General features: G+C 42.1%; 1 protein-coding gene across 1 annotated transcript in view; it reads left to right on the top strand.

The window, feature by feature from the left end:
* The window catches only part of PIGN (phosphatidylinositol glycan anchor biosynthesis class N), a 189,698-nt gene that overhangs the window by 157,996 nt on the left and 12,412 nt on the right, over positions 1–19,290 (top strand). Inside the window, exons 24-28 of the mRNA XM_075062010.1 lie at positions 1,721–1,776; positions 2,267–2,342; positions 3,799–3,872; positions 11,428–11,470; positions 15,029–15,081. Of these exons, the coding sequence (XP_074918111.1) occupies positions 1,721–1,776; positions 2,267–2,342; positions 3,799–3,872; positions 11,428–11,470; positions 15,029–15,081 (302 nt within the window). The remainder of the gene's footprint in view (positions 1–1,720; positions 1,777–2,266; positions 2,343–3,798; positions 3,873–11,427; positions 11,471–15,028; positions 15,082–19,290) is intronic.

Here is a 19,290-nt window from a genome sequence, read left to right as displayed (position 1 = left end):
GGCTGAGGTCGGCCGGGGGTGCAAAGACAAAACTGGGAATGACTCCCTGAGTCAATCCCTCCTTTATGGTTTCTAAAAATAGAGTCAGTCCTGCCTAGAATATGGGGCAAGTGTACTAGAGAACCAGTGTATCAGAGAGCACAGCTGCTCCGTGTCAGATCCTGCAGAAATGATGAGCTGCATGCATGCCATTCACGGGGGGGCTGCCCCCTGCAACAACCCCACCCGTTGCTTCTCCTCCTCCCCAAACCTTCCTGGGGCTACCGTGGACAGTGTCCCCCCCATTTGTGTCATGAAGTTGAAAGAATGCAGGAAAAGAAAACAGTGACTTGTTAGTGAGATAAAATGAGGGGGAGGCAGCCTCCGTGACTGCTGTATTGACAGTCCAGAGGAAATTAAGCGGAGGGGAGAGGAGCCCAGCATCCCGCTGCTATGATAGTCCAGGCAGTACAGAATCTTTTCTTTACACAGGAAAGGGAGGGGGCTGATGGAGCTCAGCCCCCAGTTGCTATGAAGAGGACGTTACCAGCCGTTCTGTACCATCTACTGGGAATGACCGGGAATCATTCCTATTTTTACCCAGGCGCCCCCGCCAGCCTCACCTGAGGCCAGCCAGGAGCACTCACGGGCTGATGACAAGGATGGCTAGCAGTCCTACTGCACCATCTGCCACCAGGGGAGGAGAGGAGCGGATACTGCTCTTCACTGCCGCAGCATCGCGTCTACCAGCAGCATTCAGTAGACATAGGGTGACACTGAAAGAAGTCAAGAAACATTTCTTTCCCTTTTCTTTCATGGGGGGGGAGGGAGTAAATTGTCGAGCTATACCCTGAACCACGCCGGACAATGTGTTTTGAACCTACAGGCATTGGGAGCTCAGCCAAGAATGCAAATATTTTTTCGGAGACTGCTGTGGACTGTGGGATAGCTGGAGTCCTCAGTACCCCCTCCCTCCCTCCATGAGCGTCCATTTGATTCTTTGGCTTTCCCGTTACGCTTGTCACGCAGCACTGTGTAGCCTGGAGATTTTTTTTCAAACGCTTTGGCATTTCGTCTTCTGTAACGGAGCTTGATAGAACAGATTTTTCTCCCCATACAGCGATCAGATCCAGTATCTCCCGTACGGTCCATGCTGGAGCTCTTTTTGGATTTGGGACTGCATCGCCACCCGTGCTGATCAGAGCTCCACGCTGGGCAAACAGGAAATGAAATTCAAAATTTTGCGGGGCTTTTCCGTTTACCTAGCCACTGCATCTGAGTTCAGATTGCTGTCCAGAGTGGTCACAGTGGTGCATTGTGGGATACCACCCGGAGGCCAATACTGTCGATTTGCGGCCACACTAACCCTAATCCAATATGGTAATACCAATTTTAGCGCTACTCTTCTCGTTGGGGAGGAATACAGAAACCGATTTAAAGAGCTCTTTATATCGATATAAAGGGCCTCGTAGTGTGGACGGGTACAGCGTTAAATTGATTTAACGCTGCTAAAATCGGTTTAAACGCGTAGTGTAGACCAGACCTCAGTCAGGATCTGAAAATTCAGTAAGGCAAGGATATCTGTTTTCATACTTTTAAATGTAATGTCAAACTATAACAATAGTAAATGAGCTTCTCATAGTGCTGGATTGGCAGGTATTGAAAAAGAAATTTTCAGCATGTTGTTTTTATTTGATCTTTTATGTAACATTTATGTCAGATTTTCCTTAGCCATATTTAGGTTTTCTTCATCGTGACGGCTTTTTTTGGTACTGGAAATATAGCTTCTGTTAACAGGTAAATCTTATTGATGTTGTTGAGAGAAGTTGAGTGCAAAAGAGAAGATAGTGCAAAAAATGCTCAAATAGCACATGTCTAGCAAAACAGTCCAACATTAGCAAAATAATAAGAATAGTGTAATAATCTAGTGGTGGTTGTATTTAAGTATTATTTTCTATGGTATTTGGTCTAAGGGACCAGTCCTGAAAGATGCTGAGTTAGCTTAACTCCTATTATTGGTTGTTGTTTGGTGTTGAGAGCACTCAGTCCTGAGGAAGAGCTCTGCACCTCAAAGAGTTGGACTGTAAATAATCACAGAGAAAGAAAAAGCTGAGATACATAGGCTAAGTAATACTCTACTTGAGCTTGGACAATAGCAATTGAACAGTAATGGCTTGAATGTCTCATTAGCAGGAAAAATGAAATGTTCTGCTTTTTTTTATAGAAAATACTGTTTGCAAAGATGCATTTTAATAATTTTTATTTTATTATTTTCATGGTTCTATAGCTTTGACCCTGCTTCTATCTATTGCTTCCTGACTGTGTTCAATCCCTTTGTAATGGGAAGCTTGCTGGTGTGGAAGGTTAGTAATTGCATCTTTGTGCAGTTCTCTCAAAGAACGGATTAATGAGTAATATATCATGCATGCAGGAATTCTTTTTCAATGTACAGAATATATATGTTTCTGAGATTCATTAACCCATTTTATCCTATGTGCAACTATCTGCTTCTACAGAATTTCTGAAAATAAAGCCCATAAAGGGTGTTTGATTTCAGTATACAGAATACATGACTGACTCATGATAAATATATTTTATTATATTTAAATGGAAATTTTAAACATTGAACAGATGTTAAATAACTTAAAACATTATGTTTTCCCCATTTTTTTAATACCCAAATGGAAGTGGGGAAAATATATATTATCTCCATTCATCCAGATTGTATTAAATAGAAATGTATTGATTTTTTTTTTTGCTATTGTCATTTTTGCAAACTTTATCTGATTTTTTTTTAAAATAAACAAATCAAATAGTCTCTTAAAGATTGCACTTCTCATTTCTCTGCCTATGCTGTCATTCCCTGTTTGAAGGGAAGGTTTAGGAGTGCTTCTCTGATGACATCTAGGGCAGAAATCGTTAGACAGCACTAAGGGACAGCAGCACAGACAACCTGCTGCTAGATTATGCGTGAAGTCAGTGATACGTTCACGCTGTCACCTCTTTTCCCAAGGAGAAAACTTGGTTGGAGGAGCAACCAGAGTCTGGTCCAGGGCTTTGTTGAATCCAAACCTGCTGGATGCTGGGCAGTATTTACCGTTAGCGGAATTGCAGCTGCCTTTCTGCCCCAGATGTGACCACATCTGCATCCCAACCTGTACTTTCCAACAGCTGTAAAGGCAGGAGCTGAGAAATGACAGGTTCAATCTTTAAAAGGTGGATGCTTTGTATTTCTAGCCTTAAAGAAGTGTGGGTCAATTCTAAAAAAAAAAAAGGCAGTGCACACATTTCAGAGGTTATTTTTTTTTAATTCATTAAGTTGTGCAGGTTGACTTAGTTGTGTCCTCTTGGAGGACAGTGAGTGGAGTATTTATTCTTTTTTTGTCTCAGTTCTTCTCACATCCAGGCATTTGTGCATGGACTGAAATCATCCTTTCACACTGGGAGTTCTGGGAACTACCATGTAAAATATAGCAAATTCTATGTGTTACAGTATTGCCCCGATATTTATCATGAATGCTAGACTGGATCAGCTGAAACAAGGATCATTAATATGTTTTAATCATTGAATGGCATGGTGCATCATAGTTTTTCACTTTATGGCCATAGATTTTGTATCAGTTTACTAAGTATATTCTCTGCCAAATGAGTTTTCACCCTTTCTTTGCCAATATTTTATTTTTATAACGTGCTACAATGAAGCTTCCCATAATGGCAATTTGAAAAGCTGGAAAATGTTTCCATGATCATTACTGGTGTTCTGATAGGCTGTTTTACAAATGTTGCTCTAAACCATAATGCAATTTATATTTTAAACAGATTGTAATCCCTTTTGTCCTTGTGTCATGTGCTTTTGAAGCTGTTCAAGTCACAACCCAGTTATCTTCTAAAAGGTACAGCAAATGTTTTATTACTTCAGTAGATGGAGTGGGTTTGATTATGGAAATCAGCCAAACAGTGTAATTAGTAAGGATGTGAAATACCCTGAATCAGACTCCATTTGTACACCAGTTCACTCACTTTGAAAGAATTTGGATTTATCAGATCTCAGACTAAACTAACCAATGAGCCACTCTAATGACTTAGCTCACTTTTTGCTCACTCATTACACAGGCTGAAACTTCCTTAACTTCAGTGGGAATTTGCCTCAGTAACAAATGAGTAAAAAATTATGGTGAATTTTAAAGTTTGGCCCAGTATGAATTATCAAACATTTAGTTTTCTGCATTTAACACACAAAAGATACAAACAAACAAACAAACAAACAAACTTTTGTCTTTATGTAGAAAAAGTAGCAATATTTAAATTAGAATTTCATATTTTAAATTGCATCTCCATATAGTACAAATATTGTTTGTTTAAAATATACAGAAGCTCCCCGACTTATGCAAGCGTTCCGTTCTGGAACGGCTTGCGTAAATCAAATTTTGAGTAAGTTGGGGACATGTACCTGACAAATACGCTGCCTCCCACCCCCAAAAAAAAAGAGCTTATGAAACTTTTTCCGTAAATGAGGTTTTGTGTAACCCGGGGAGTGTCTGTATGTACAAGCCAGCTAAATTAAAACTTCGTAGCTCTGACCTTACCACAAATTGCACTTTTTTAAAAAGGGACTCAAAACAAGTCTTTGACCAGACACTTTCATTATGGATTTCTTTCTGCCCTTCCATAGTAATTTAATGCTAGCTTGACGTTTAAGACACTGCACTCCTTGCTCAATCTTCTACCCTCCCATGTTTGGTCTTTCTTTGCAGATGTGAGTGCAGATAATCCAGCTCATATCACATGATCTATATGAGTTAAATGACTTCCTTGATTTTAACAGCCAAAATATCTGAGGAGTCTGTTCTCTCTGAGCATGGTCTAGCCCAAGGGTCGGCAACCTTTCAGAAGTGGTGTGCTGAGTCTTCATTTATTCACTCTAATTTAAGGTTTCGCGTGCCGGTAATACATTTTAATGTTTTTTAGAAGATCTCTCTCTACAAGTCTATATATTATATAACTAAACTATTGTTGTGTTGTAAAATAAACAAGGTTTTCAAAATGTTTAAGAAGCTTCATTTAAAATTAAATTAAAATGTTGATCTTACACCACCGGCCCACTCAGCCCGCTGCTGGTGTGGGGTTCTGTTCACCTAGGCCGACAGTGGGCTGAGTGGGACCTGCGCCCAGGACCCCAGCTGGGAAGGGTCTGGCAGCCAGAACCCCAGACTGGCAGCGGGCTGTGCGGGGCCAGCAGCTGGGACCCCAGACCAGCAGTGGGCTGAGCTCAGCCCACTGCTGCTCAGGGGTTCCATCCGCTGGCTCCTGCCAGCCAGGATCCCGGCTGCCGGACCCACTCAGCCCGCTGCCGGTCTGGGGTCCTGGCCTTGCCCACATACAGTGGGTACCTACCTTCTCCCTGGTTCTGTCCCATTCTCTTCCTCTCTGTGCGCTGAACTGGGGGTGGGATTGGACCAAGCACAGGGCTGGAGGTGAAGAGTCTGGCCAGGAGCTAGAATGAGGGAGAGGGGTCTCAGGGTTGGGGCAGGAGGTTTGAGTGTGGGGGCACTTACCTGGGCAGCTCCCATTTGGTGTGAGAGGTGCAGGTGGGAATGTGAGTGGGGGTGCAGGAGCTCCCGTTTGGTGCCCAGGGTGGGGGTGGGGATGTGCGGGGTGCATGGAATGTCGGGGGGCTGCGGTATAGGGGTGCAGTGTCAGGGTGGGGGGCTGGGGAGTGGTGGGGGTGCCAGAGTCAGAGCTGGGGTCATGGGTGGGGTGAAGGGTCAACAGAAGGCTGTGGTGGTACAGGGCTCAGGGCAGGGCCTGGGGTATGTAGGGGGGTGCAGGGCTCCGGGCAGAGGACTGGTGTGTGTGGGGGGGGGCAGTCAGGGCTCAGGCAGAAGGCTGGGTGACTGCCCCAAACCGCCGCCCCCCCGCTCTTTGTCTGACTACCCCCTCTGGGACCCACCCCCTATCTAAGCCTTCCTGCCCTTGTCCCCTAAATTGCCTCTCGGACCTACCCCCTGCCTGTCCCCTAATTGCTCCAACCCTTACCCACACCCCTGCACCCAGACAGAACCCCCTGGACTCTCATGTCCCATCCAACCGCTCCCCACCCCCTGACAGGAGCCCCCCAGAACTCCAGACCCATACACCCCCTCTCCCCCCGCTCCCTGCTAAGGGGGGAAATAGAATGATTTGACAATGAACTGGGTGTTGGAGGAGAACTGAGACTGGCTCAGTGAAGAGCCTGGGGCAAGGAGCCCAGGAGAGAATGTGTGGGAAGGGAAGGAGAGACTGAAATTGGATGAGGAGCCTGAGGAAAGAGACAAGGATTGGGAGCCAGGGGAGTGGAAGGGGAGATCAGACTGGGAACTGGCAGGGCAGAACTGGGACTCGGTGTGGGAAGGAGGAGACATTGGAAGTTGACAGAGTAGAGACTGAGACCCGAACAGAAACCCAGAGGGAAAAACTCTTACATTCTTTGCAAGGAGACTGAACTGGAATGAGAAGCCTTAGAAGAGGAAACTGGGACAGGGTAGGCAAGGAGAATGGGACTAGGATGAGGAGCCCAGATGGCTAAGAGGCAGAACAGCAGAAGAGGTTAAGTTTGGGAGGGACAAGCAGAAGTTTGTGCCCACTAGAGCACACTCGCCTCCAGAGCCTGGAATGGGAACCCAGATTCCTGAGTCTCACCATTCCTTTGCTGTCAGCAAATATATGTGAAACTCATATGTCTCACCCACTATAGTGATGGCTAACATAGAGGATATCAACCTACTACTAGCAGTTAATCCATTACCTCAAGTGGTTGAGGTCTGTGTGGTGGATCTAAAGGTTCCAACCCTGCCAATGATCCTGTGCAAGGAATTACACACAAAAAACTACATTAAAAGAACACTAGTAAGATTGCAAAATCAAACCCTCAGAAATTAGAAATGATCAGAATAAAGGTTACATGTGTAACTTTAATCACCTCCTGTGTGTGTATGCATTCTGATATAATCTTTAAATACATTTCACATGGTATTTTTTCCACAGGAACCCTGCCTGTTCAGTTTGTGGTTCCAGGCCTTATTTTACTGTGTATTATTCCAACCTTGCCCTGAAAAGAGAATTATTAATATCCTCCCACGGGCTTTTCTATGGAACTTATCATTATAGTATCTTCACTAATATTAATCAGTCAATCTCTGCAACACTTGCATAAGGTGAGAGGGCATTATTATCCCTGTTTTACAGATGGAGAGCTGAGGTATGGTGATTATTAAGGTAAAACATTTCCACTCTTTTTGAGTGCTCAGTCTGAGACAAAGATGTGATTTTTCTGAGTACTTACCATTAGATACTCAAAGTACAGATTCACTTTCTCAGTTTGCAGGTGTCAGCGCTCAGCACTTCTGCAAATCAGACATCAGAGTCTCAAGTTGGGTGCCCAAAAAATGCAGAACATGCAATTAGTGACGATTTGTGAAAAGTCGGGTTTATGTGACTTGCCCAGGCTCACACAGGAACTTGGTGGCAGTGGAAGGGAGAGAATCAAGTTCTCCAGATCCACATCTAACTGCCTGAACCATGAGACCATCTTTTCTCTTTTTGCCGCCCCCTGCTTAATTTATAACATGCCTTCCAACTTCTGATATGACAACAGCCCCCTTTACAACACAGTCCTAACAATCCCCTGTATAGGTCCATCCTCTGCACTAAATGGGGCATAAGTTCTATGGGAAGAAAAGCTTGTGAACGTGTAATTAAAGACTGTGTCAGAATGCATATGCACAAAGGGGGCGAATTAAAGTTCCACTGGCAACCTTAATTCTGGCATTTCTTAACTTCTCAAGGCTTGACTTTGCAACCAGAATAGTGTTCTTTTAACATTCTCTTTTTGAAAAGAGAGCACTGAGATTAGCATTGTTCTTCTTTTATGAAATCCTTGCTGCATTCCAGGTAGGTATGTTTGTACATATCAAGAGGCAAGTTTTTTGCTAGTCACATGAATAGCTTCTCAGGGTATGTCTACACTATGGGATTATTCTGATTTTACATAAACCAGTTTTGTAAAACAGATTGTATAAAGTCGAGTGCACGTGGTCACACTAAGCACATTAATTCGGTGGTGTGCGTCCATGTACCGAGGCTAGCGTCGATTTCTGGAGCGTTGCACTGTGGGTAGCTATCCCATAGCTATCCCATAGTTCCCGCAGTCTCCCCTGCCCATTGGAATTCTGGGTTGAGATCCTAATGCATGATGGTGCAAAAACAGTGTCGCAGGTGATTCTGGGTAAATGTCGTCACTCAATCCTTCCTCCATGAAAGCAACGGCTGACAATCATTTCACGCCCTTTTTCCCTGGATTGCCCTGGCAGACGCTATAGCATGGTAACCAAGGAGCCTGTTTTGCCTTTTGTCACTGTCACCATATGTGTACTGGATGCTGCTGACAGAGGCGGTACTGCAGTGCTACACAGCAGGATTCATTTGCCTTTGCAAGGCAGCAGAGGTGGTTACCATCCCTATTGCACTGTCTGCCATTGTAAATTGGCAATGAGATGATGGTTATCAATCATTTTTTACTGTTTGCAATTGTAAAGTGGCAATGACGATTATCAATCATTTTGTACCGTCTGCTGCTGTCATGGGTGCTCCTGGCTGGCCTCGCTGAAGTCAGCCGGTGGCGCATGGACAGAAATGGGAGTGACTCCCTGGGTCATTTCCTTCTTTATGTTTTGTCTAAAAATAGAGGCAGTCCTGCCTAGAATATGGGACAAGTCTACTAGAGAGCCAGAGAGCACAGCCGCTGTGGGTCAGAGCCCCAGATATCCCGCAGAAATGATGAGCTGCATGCCATTCTAGGGGGTGCCCCTGCAACAAACCCATCTGTTGCTTCCCTCCTCCCATACCCCTCCTGGGCTACAGTGGCAGTCCCCCCCATTTGTGTGATGAAGTAATAAAAAATGCAGGAATAAGAAACACTGACTTTTTAGTGAGATAAAATGAGGGGGAGGCAGCCTCCCGCTGCTGTATAGTCAGGAGTACAGAGTCTTTTCTTTAGACACGGGGGGGTGTGATGGAGCTCAGGCTCCAGCTACCTATGATGAGTACGGTTACCCAGCATTTGTACTGTCTGCCAGGAATGCAGGGAGTCATTCCCATTTTTACCCAGGCGCCCCGGCCAACCTCACTGAGGCCAGCCAGGAGCACTCACGGACTGATGACGGTTTTCCCATTTTGTACCGTTGCCATCAGGAAAGGAAGGAGAGGATGCTGGTGTTCAGCACCTGCGTCTACCAGCAGCATGCAGTAGACATATGGTGACATTGAAAAATGGCAAGAAACGATTTTTCCCTTTTCTTTCACGGGGGGGGAGGGAGGTAATTGATGACATATACCTGAACCACCCCCAGACAATGTTTTTGACCTCTTCAGGCATTGGGAGCTCAGCCAAGAATGCAAATGCTTTTCGGAGACTGCAGGAACTGTGGATAGCTGGAATCCTCGTCCCCCTCCTCCCTCCATGAGCGTCCATTGATTCTTTGGCTTTCTGTACACTTGTCACGCAGCACTGTGCTGAGTCCCTGCTGTGGCCTCTGTCTGTCATAGCCTGGAGATTTTTTCAAATGCTTTGGTATTTCGTCTTCTGTAACAGAGCTGTGATAGAACAGATTTGTCTCCCCATACAGCAATCAGATCCAGTATCTCCCGTACGGTGCCTTCTGGAGCTCTTTTTGGATTTGGGACTGCGTCGCCACCCTTGTTGATCAGAGCTCCACGCTGGGCAAACAGGAAATGAAATTCAAAAGTTCGCAGGGCTTTTCCTGTCTACCTGGCCAGTGCATCGAGTTCAGATTGCCTTCCAGAGCGGTCACAATGGTGCACTGTGGGATACCGTCCGGAGGCCAATACCATCGATTTGCAGCCACACTAACCCTAATCCGACATGGCAATACCAATTTCAGCGCTACTCCTCTTGTCGGGGAGGAGTACAGAAACCAGTTTAAAGAGCCCTTTGTATCTATATTAAGGGCCTCATTGTGTGGACGGGTGCAGGGTTATATCGGTTTAACGCTGCTAATTCAGTTTAAACGCGTAGTGTAGACGAGGCCTCAGTCCCTCTGCTCGTTATTGGAAGCATACTTCATGCTCTTCATGAGAATCTTCTGTCTGTGTAGGCTCTGATACCTGTCCCGTCAACGTGGTACCTTAGCTCAGCGCTTGCTAAATATTGCAAGATTGTGACATCGCTGGCTATTTAAATCAATACTAAGTTTCCAATGGAAAAGATGCTTGTAGATGAATCGGAAAATAGTGAATTTGCCACATCTTTATTAACTAATGAAGCATAATTTATTTATCAAGAAAGTGCTAGAAAATATAGCACTAAATTCGGTTTTCTCGAAGGGATAAATCAGTTTTTAGGCCCACTAGCAGATGCTTGCAGAGCACTATGATAATGTTTTCTAATGAAGTTTCACACTGTAAACTGATTATATTTTATAATGATAATGCTGTATAAATTAAACTATTACAGTTAATGACCTGCCTGCTAGTGGATCAGCTCTTTGCAGCATTGCTCTAATGCCATTAACTGACAAGCCAGTCATTAATAACTGCTTTCAAGTGGTCTACTCCTTCAAAACCTTAATGTGCGGAGTAAAATATTAAGAAAATGAAAAAGCTTTATTAGCTCTATTTTCTCCTCTTAGTCATTTTACTTACTGAAATCTGCTTTTCCAAAAGTAATCCTACATACTGTAGGTTCACACTCCTGGGTTTTCAGGGGATTTAGGAGCACTCTCCCAAAGCTTTTGGGAACTTCTGGAGCACTTTCACTCTCAGTCAGTCAAGGAGCTGGAGGAGCGGCTCATGTAATCTCATTTAGCAGCTGTTCACCCAATGAGACTGGTTTGTCAGCACAGATTCGATCTTTTTGAAGAATATTCAAGATAATTTTATGCTCACAAGCATTTTTGTCATTCTTGAATCCTTCTGGAGATTCCAAGCCTTCCTACTCTGAGGTTTTGAAGTGGTGCATAGGCTTTGTGCTGTAAGGAGTGGATGTCACCCATTGTGCATTCATGATATACACATTTACAGATTTTTAAACTGTTTTTAATATTCTTTTAATATGTCGGGAGCACTTATCATTTGACAAGCCACTCAGGTTTATTGGTAAATAACTCATTTTTGGGGTACCCTAATGTGAAACTGTAATTACATTAATGAATAAGCCTCTTGTCAAAACGTCATGATAAAATTGTATATTCCAAACATGTTAGACATATCAGCCCTGTTTTGTGTGTTAACTTCTCCCATGAATGCATTGGAAACATATCTCTCAGAGAATGAAAAAGCCAGCTGCAAGAAGTCATGTAATATATTAATTCATATTTGTACTTGGGGATTTAATAACTTTGTAATTGCATTTGTGGCTATGAGTTAAGAATTATGGTTTCTCCTTTTTTGCAGCCTTTTCCTCATCGTTCTTGTGATTTCAGACATTATGGCTTTGGTAAGCTACCATTGGACATTCTGTACAAATAGGATCAAGAAAGCAGAGTGCTCAGCTAATTCAATCAAGAGATATCTGATCTAGTTTCAGACTTCAAAGTTTTTAGAGCTAGGGCAGTGAATTGAATCAAAATCCTGGTATAATTTACAGATAAAAATCCCCATCTTCATGCTTTGTATGTCATGTAAGGAATGCTTCTTAAGAGGTGTAATTCTTTTTTACTTCAGTTCTTTAACTCTGCTGTTTTTAAACCTAGTATTCCTGGTTTTTAAATGCAAATCAAATGTTCGAATTAAAAGTATGAGAGCACAAGGGAATGCTAGATTTACTTGGGTGCCTGGTCTAGTTAATTTTTCAGCAGTTTCTTACCTGCTGCCATAAAAAAGATGAAAGAGAGAGAGAGGGAAATGTGTCAGACACTGAACTGATTTTTCAAACCTGTTGTCAGAATTATCAGTGGAAGGCTGGAAAATATATGAGAGGTATCTTTTATAGAGCAATCGTATCCTTTGTGTGAGGCAGTGGGGAAAATTCACCCCAGCCAATTGTAGACTCATGGTCAAAATCATTTAAGTAGAGACATCTTAAAAAAAAAAAATCTTTATAAATTTAAAGGGACACAATTAATTCCCCAATTCGACAGTAGCAGTGCATTGCTATATTATGCCATGACTGGAATGGAAACACACTCAAAGCAGTAGGCAGGGAGTTATACTATTTTTGCTCTCACTTCCCACATTCTGTTTTGGAAGATATACTTCAAAGTGACAAAACCTGCTGTTTGTGTTATGTCATTTCACATTGCAGTGTGGTTTAAGAAGTTTTACCATATAAAAGAAATAGCAGGTACAAGACATCAGGATGTCTAGTTTGATCTTAGAGTAACAAGCAGGCTGGGTGCTAGAAGTCCTAAAAGTATTTTTATCTAATTTTCACATACAGATTTATTATAAACTGTTTTTTTATTTAATAATTTCAGAAGGAAAATAATTAAAATATTAATAAACTATACATATGCAATGAACTACAGAGTTTTGACATGCAGAAATTGTGTGTGTGTCTGTGTATGTACATATACACATCTATGTATTTATGAAACAAGAAGACGACTATAGAAACAAAAATAAAGTGGAATGGGTAATGGTTCTTATTCTTACCAAACACTTAATGCAGCCACTAACTGTGTGGAATCTTTTATTTGTTGTAATATTACTTGGTGAACCTTGCAGGCACAAGTTCTTTTGTCTGCATATACCCAGAATGGTGTTTGACCACACAGTTAGTAGAGGTAGCATCCAAATTCTGAGAAGAAGTCAAAAGTATTGTACGTACTTATTTGAATAAGGAGCTATTTGCTAAACTTGCATTATAAATACAGCAGATTTTCAGCGTGATCCTTTAAATGGATTGAGTTCCTTACATACCTCACTTCAGGGAGAGTATTGAGAATAATTATTCTGTTGTGCTCTCTTATGATTTTAAAATATGCACAGTTGTTAGAAATTTAAAGTAGCTTTTGAGTTTATTTTTTTTAAAGGTTTGCTGTACTCAACCCACCAGCTTTAAATGCTCCTTTTCAGATGGTGGAGTTTCTGATTTTAATCTTCTGCCCTGATTTCTGTCTGAAATAATCTTTAAGAAACTAGTTTAACCTAAGATGTACATCAGCTAATTGCTAAAGTTTTTTGTTAATCACTAAAGATTGTTGTGTGTGAGCGATGGGAAAGAGGGCTTCTGGTCACTGGGAGGCGAAACTAGTCCTTACCTGCCCTAAATCTCTGCTTCTGATGAATCATGCACTGCCATCACTGAGAGGACATGACCCACGTCTCCATGCTGCCATTTCTCAACTTGTATCTCTAGCCTGAGAGTCACTAGCAGGACCGGCGCCAGGGTTTCTGGTGCCCTAGGCGCGGGGCCATTTCGCCACCCCGCGCGCAGGTCTCGCGGCTCCAGTGAACCTGCTGCAGGCATTTCTGCGGAGGGTCCGTTGGTCCGCAGTTCCGGTGGAGCTGCTGCAGGCATGCCTGCGGCAGGTCCACCCGAGCCGCGGGACCAGCGAACAGTCCGCAGAAATGCCTGTGGCAGGTCCACCGGAGCCGTGAGACCAGCAGACCCTCCGCAGGCAGGACTGCGGCAGCTCCACCGGAGCCGCCTGCCGCCCTCCCAGCAAAATACCGCCCCCCCCCCCATAATGCTGGCGCTCTAGGCGACTGCCTAAGTCGCCTAAGTGAAAGCGCCGGCCCTGGTCACTAGGGAAGGACAGGTCACACATGACTGTCTAACTGGTAGGAAAAGGGGAGACCAGGCAGCCAGGGCTTGGTAGCTGTGTGAATCAGGCCCTGGGATGAAACTCTTAGGCACTCTGTGGGGTGGAGGGAGTAAGAAGGAGAGGTCAGGGCAAGTTTTTTTTTCTGTTGCTTCATAGGGAGTTGGGAGGATCTTGGTTTTTCTCCTGTTTCTTATTTTGAGTAGGGGTAAAAGGTAAGGAACAGGGTGACATCATATTAGGTGTGAGTGAGGAAAGTCAGAGGGACTGAGGTATCTCTGTATCTCACAGCGGACAAATATACACATTCTCTGTGTTGTAAAACAGCTTTTCAAACATTTTCACCTGTGACCCCAACATGACACACTTTTTCTTCTGTTACTCTATATCCCAGATCCCTTTAGACTCCATCCCAGAATCCTTTTTGTTGTTTCACCCAAATCTCCTACAATGCAATGTATAGTAGTGGTTAATTATTTACATTTGGTAGTCATGGCCAAGGGTGGGAAAATATTGACATTTAGTCCATATAAAATTGATAATTTCACATATTAAACAAAAAACATAAGAGCATTATATATGTGTGTTTGTGTGTGTGTTTATGTGTGTATGTACATATACACAATGAAAAATTATATGAATTGCACAGTCTTCCCTGCTGAGTATCTGCTTACCCTAATTAAGTCAACTGTTTGCTTTATGGAGGTGTTCTGTAAATCAGGACAAATTTAAAAAAAAATCTATTTTGCGTAGTTATATGGCTTCAATTATATAGTAGCTGAGCACCTTGCACTCTTGTGTAATTTATCCTCACAAAATACCTGTGAGGTAGGGAAGTACTTTTATTCCCATCTTGCAGATGAAGAACTGAGGCACACAGAGAGACATGGTCATACACGATATCTGTGCTAGAGTCCCTATAAAACAGCTATGCAGCCTATCCTGAGGTCACTGCCAAATTTGAGAACCAGTGTCCCAAACAATAAAGTTGTTTGGGGGCTTCTTCTCTTGAAGAATGCTCTCTATTAGAAATCCTTTGTACTCCTCAGAGCACATCTTGATAGAACTAGTCAGCCTTTGTTCCTCTTTAGCTGTTTATATTTGATTCCACTAGCTCCTCGAATATTGTTTAGTTTAGTCCAAATGAACGTTTCTTGAAAGGTCTTGCCCTTGTTCCACTTGAAAAGTTAGAAACCTGGAGTAAACAACCTGGAAACATTGGTTTTAGTCTTGTCTTTCAAGTTGTGCAATGTTTATATACTAAACAACATTATTTTCTTATTTCACAGCACTTCTTCTTTTTGGTTAAAGATTATGGAAGCTGGCTGGATATTGGAACAAGGTACAGTATATTTGCCTCCAGTGCTTTTTTAAAAGGATAGCCTCAGGTTGGTAGGTGCCAAAGATTAGTCAGTTATTATTTATCTGTTAGTGTTCCTGCAATTCTTTCCAACTGCTTGCCCTTCTCCCCCAAAGCAAGCATTTCGTTGCTGCTTTCCTCACTTCTAGTAATGTCATCATCCTAGAACTCATGTTTAATATTGGTTAGCATGGCAAAAAATATGAGGGTTTTTTTTAAATAGAAGAGGCATGGCACACAATTTTTAAATTCCTCTTATTTATCGTTGGAAATTATAAGAAGTCAAATCTTTTATTTTACAATAAAAATTGTTAAAAATCATTTGATAGTTGATAACTATTTAAAACCCCATACACTCCTACATTGTACATTTATAGATCCACATTTATGCAGGAATCATACTGGAAAGGATGACAAATACCATAGCATTTCATGAGGAAGAAAAGTAAGTCACAGTTTTTGTCACAGAAATCAGGGCTCTGACTAATATAGACACCACCACCCCCAGTCCTCCTTTGTGATCTATGCTAGTCTCCCCAACATAGACTCCAGTGCAGCGTAGGGGCCACTAATCCTTATTTGTGGCCACTCCTGCAACAAAAAACCAGCATACACAGAATGGAAGGAAGTATTTCATTAAGAGTACAAATTTCCGATGTAGACTTCCTTAGTAGTATTAGAAATACCTAAGTAAATCACAGAAATAGCTTGTTAGTCTGTCTTTAATAGAAACTGTGTTGCATTATAAACCCTGCCAATTGTCACATGATACCCTTGTTCAAATAAAAGTTGAACAGTGACCTATTAATATTTTGCATGCCATGTCAAGTATATTGACTCTTGTCCTCCTTCCACCTATTTTCGAGCTGTTTGAGCCTTTGCTCTTAGCCATATTTCCAAAGTTCCCAATGTGAGTAAATTGCAGTAGATTAAATAGTGGAAAGAGTATTTTACCATCATACTTTCATATTCTCAGTTTATGATTGAGTAGATGGTCTCTTCCTTTGGTCCTTTAACTTCACATGTGGACTTAGAAATGAATTTCTGGAGAGATGTGAAAGACCTTAGGGATGCCCTGTTTATGGCAACAAGAATGTTAGTGTCATAATAAGACTTGTAGGATTCAGTCAGCAAAAGTATAGATTGTTTTGAGTGACCAAAAAAAAACAACCTCTCAAAAATATGAAAAGTCAATCACCTTATTGTTTCTGTGTTCTTCAGAGCATAGCATTTAAAGCTGTTTCATGTTCTTGTACCTCTCTTAGCCTGAATCTCTGCTCTGCCATGTTATATTTGGTGCAGGAGGTGAGGGGTGTCATCCAGGAGCTTATTACATACAGCCTGTATTCTGCCCCTTTGTGTATACATCCTGTGTAATGAGTGAGTTAAGAGTCCCGTGGAAAAGATCATATGTGGCCGTGTAATTAAAGGTTGTATCATAAAGCATATGCACAATGAGGCAGAATGCACCGGCAACCTTAAACTTTGCATTTTCTGACTTTTGAGTGCTTGGCTTTGCAACCTAAATTACATTTTTTCAATTTAGTCTTTTTGTATCTAACTTCCTAAGGGTTTTAAGAAAAAAGGTGAATTATTATGTACAACTGAAACAGTCCCCCAACCATGCATCGTAGGTGGTGTTTTGAACCCCGAACCTTGAGCACTGGGGATAGACCTCTGCCACTTGAACTACAAGACTAAATACATGAGCAGGAGAAGGCGGTTATTGCAGAGAAGGGTTGGATGACAGGGGCCACATGCTGGGTTCAGGAAGATTGCCAGGGAGAGTTGGGAAGGAGGATAATTTGCCTCACTTTATCTCATCCCTCCCTCTGCAGCTGCTTTGGTAGTAGCATGAACCTAGCCTTGGAACATCCATGTTCACTTATTATTTGGATGCTGCACAAATTTTCCTGAGAAATGCAAGAGTGACTAGGTAAATCATGATTTTCAATAGTTTATATCCCCTCAAAACATGGATAGAAATTTATGTGACAAAGAAAAGACTCTTCTCTAACCTGAGGGCTTTACCCCCTATCAATTTCAAAGGCCTTTTGCAAACAATAAGGTATCGGTGCTTCTGAAAAAAAAGGTTGCATGAATCTTCTATAAAGGAAAGTGTTAGGCAACTATATAAGGGTCATTATTAGCTCCTCCTGTAATTTTTGTCTGTGGCACAAGCACAAAGAAAAGCTTACAAAATTTCCCTTCTTTTTTTCCCAACCAACCAGCTCTAATGCAGCTAATTGCTTCTGAGGCTACAGCAGATACAACCAATCTAGAGGTTGTTTGAAGGGGGTTGGAATGACTGTCAAAGGGAAACTCATTCATGGAGACCCTAGGAAATACCTAAACTTGGAGAGAAAGCTTTGTGTGAGGTTCATGTTCTGTCGCTGTTATCTGAGTTACCAATAAAGCCAAACCCGAGGAAGAGAGTGTGTGTGGCCTTTAGGTGGTATGTGTACGTTTGGAGAACATCAGCATAGTTGTAATTATTTCCCTTCAATCCCATCAACATTGTTGTTTTGCCAAGAATATTATTTTTATTTTAATTCACAAGTCAAATCAGCACCCTCAAATTGTTCAGTCTTCCCTAATCTCCCTCCAGTTTGTCCATATCCCTTTGAAAGGGAACTATCCTGAACTGAGTCCAGTATTCCAGGAGTGGTCTCACCAGAGTTCTTTAGAAAGGGACTGCAGCATTACATCTCTGTTCAGAGATGAAGTGTGTGTGCCTGAAATTGCATTTGTCTTTTCTCTTGCCATATCCCATTGCAGATACTATATCCATTTCAGATTTGCTGGCCACTTTCACACCAGATCTTTTTCAATATCAATTTCCAATGTTTCTCCTCCCTCCCCATTTTGTACCTGTGGTTGTTACCCCTTTTGATCTGAACAGATAGTTAAAGTTGGAGACCTGTAGACTGTTCCTAGAGTAATAAGAAATTGATCAAGTTTGCATCAGGCAGAATACCAAAGGCCTGCTTCTCCAAACACAGGAGGAACCTAACACAGGAGATTGCTTCCTTGCTCATAGCACCAAACTCTTTGAGCCAATATTCTGACCCACAACATCTCTCTCGGCTTCTTCTAGGGCCACACGCATTCCTTCCAGGCTGTGTGTGCTTGGCCTTTTTTTCCTCATCTAATTCTGCCTCTATGTGGGCCTTCAGCTTAAGCTTCTGTCTCTCTGTGTCTTGCACAGACCCTGACCCACAAAAGTCCAAACTACTGGATGGCTGACACATATCCCCTTTGTCTAAGGTGAAGCCGCTCACAGCTATCTTAAATTAAGAGTGGAGGTCACAACAGTTTAGTTGAGGTTTAATGAAACCCACAAAAAGTACATAGGTATTAGCTTGAATTTTCCTGAACGGCGAATAATTTTATCTTTGTTCTATCCGCATTTCTAACCTTATGATGTCTCTGTCCTTACTGGTGTTTGCATCCTCTACCAATTAAGTATCATTTGTGAATTTAACTAGGCTGCTGTTTTTTACTCCCTTCTTCCAGATCATTAATGAAGATGTTAAGTGACAGCAGACCTTCATATTGATCCCTATGGCACAATGCTCAGTAAATTGTCAGTTTCACAGATTCCCCCTGCTCAGTAAACTGTCAACTACCTTATTTGTTTACTGTCTTTTAGAAAGTTTCCATTTTCTCATTTAATATTCAGATCCAAGGTGATTTGAATTTGTTTTGCAAGGAGGATTTCATAGATTGTTTGTTTGTTTTTTAATTGGTTTTACTAATGTAAAACTTTGAAGCTATCCTACAGAATTCTTAACAATAGTTTCCTGTGACAGGCTCTATGATCTGCACAAGAAGGGTTATTTAAACCCTACACCCTAGGAACTCTGAGATATTCATATACTGCATAATGTGCATTGGAACCCTCATTACATTTTTTTTAAAGTTCTGCCTCTAGGAAACTACAGCCTTTTTGTGCCTTTTCATGTATTTGCGTCCTGATCTGTCTGCAGTGTGCACATGTGAAGTTTATTCTGACAGATTCTCATATTTTGAATAACAACCTTACAGAGAGAGTACAGAACATCTCCATTTTTTTATTTTGAGTTGCAATGAGAATGTCTTAATGTTTAAAAGGCATTCACCGACAGTATGCACAAATAGCTAACTATTTGGATAGTCAGGAATAAAAGAATAAACCACCAAATCCCTTTT

Source organism: Chelonoidis abingdonii, chromosome 2 (genome assembly GCF_003597395.2).
Source record: "Chelonoidis abingdonii isolate Lonesome George chromosome 2, CheloAbing_2.0, whole genome shotgun sequence".
Lineage (NCBI taxonomy): Eukaryota > Metazoa > Chordata > Testudines > Testudinidae > Chelonoidis > Chelonoidis abingdonii.
The sequence above is the reverse complement of the archived record's forward strand: the minus strand, read 5'-3'. Positions and strand labels throughout refer to the sequence as shown.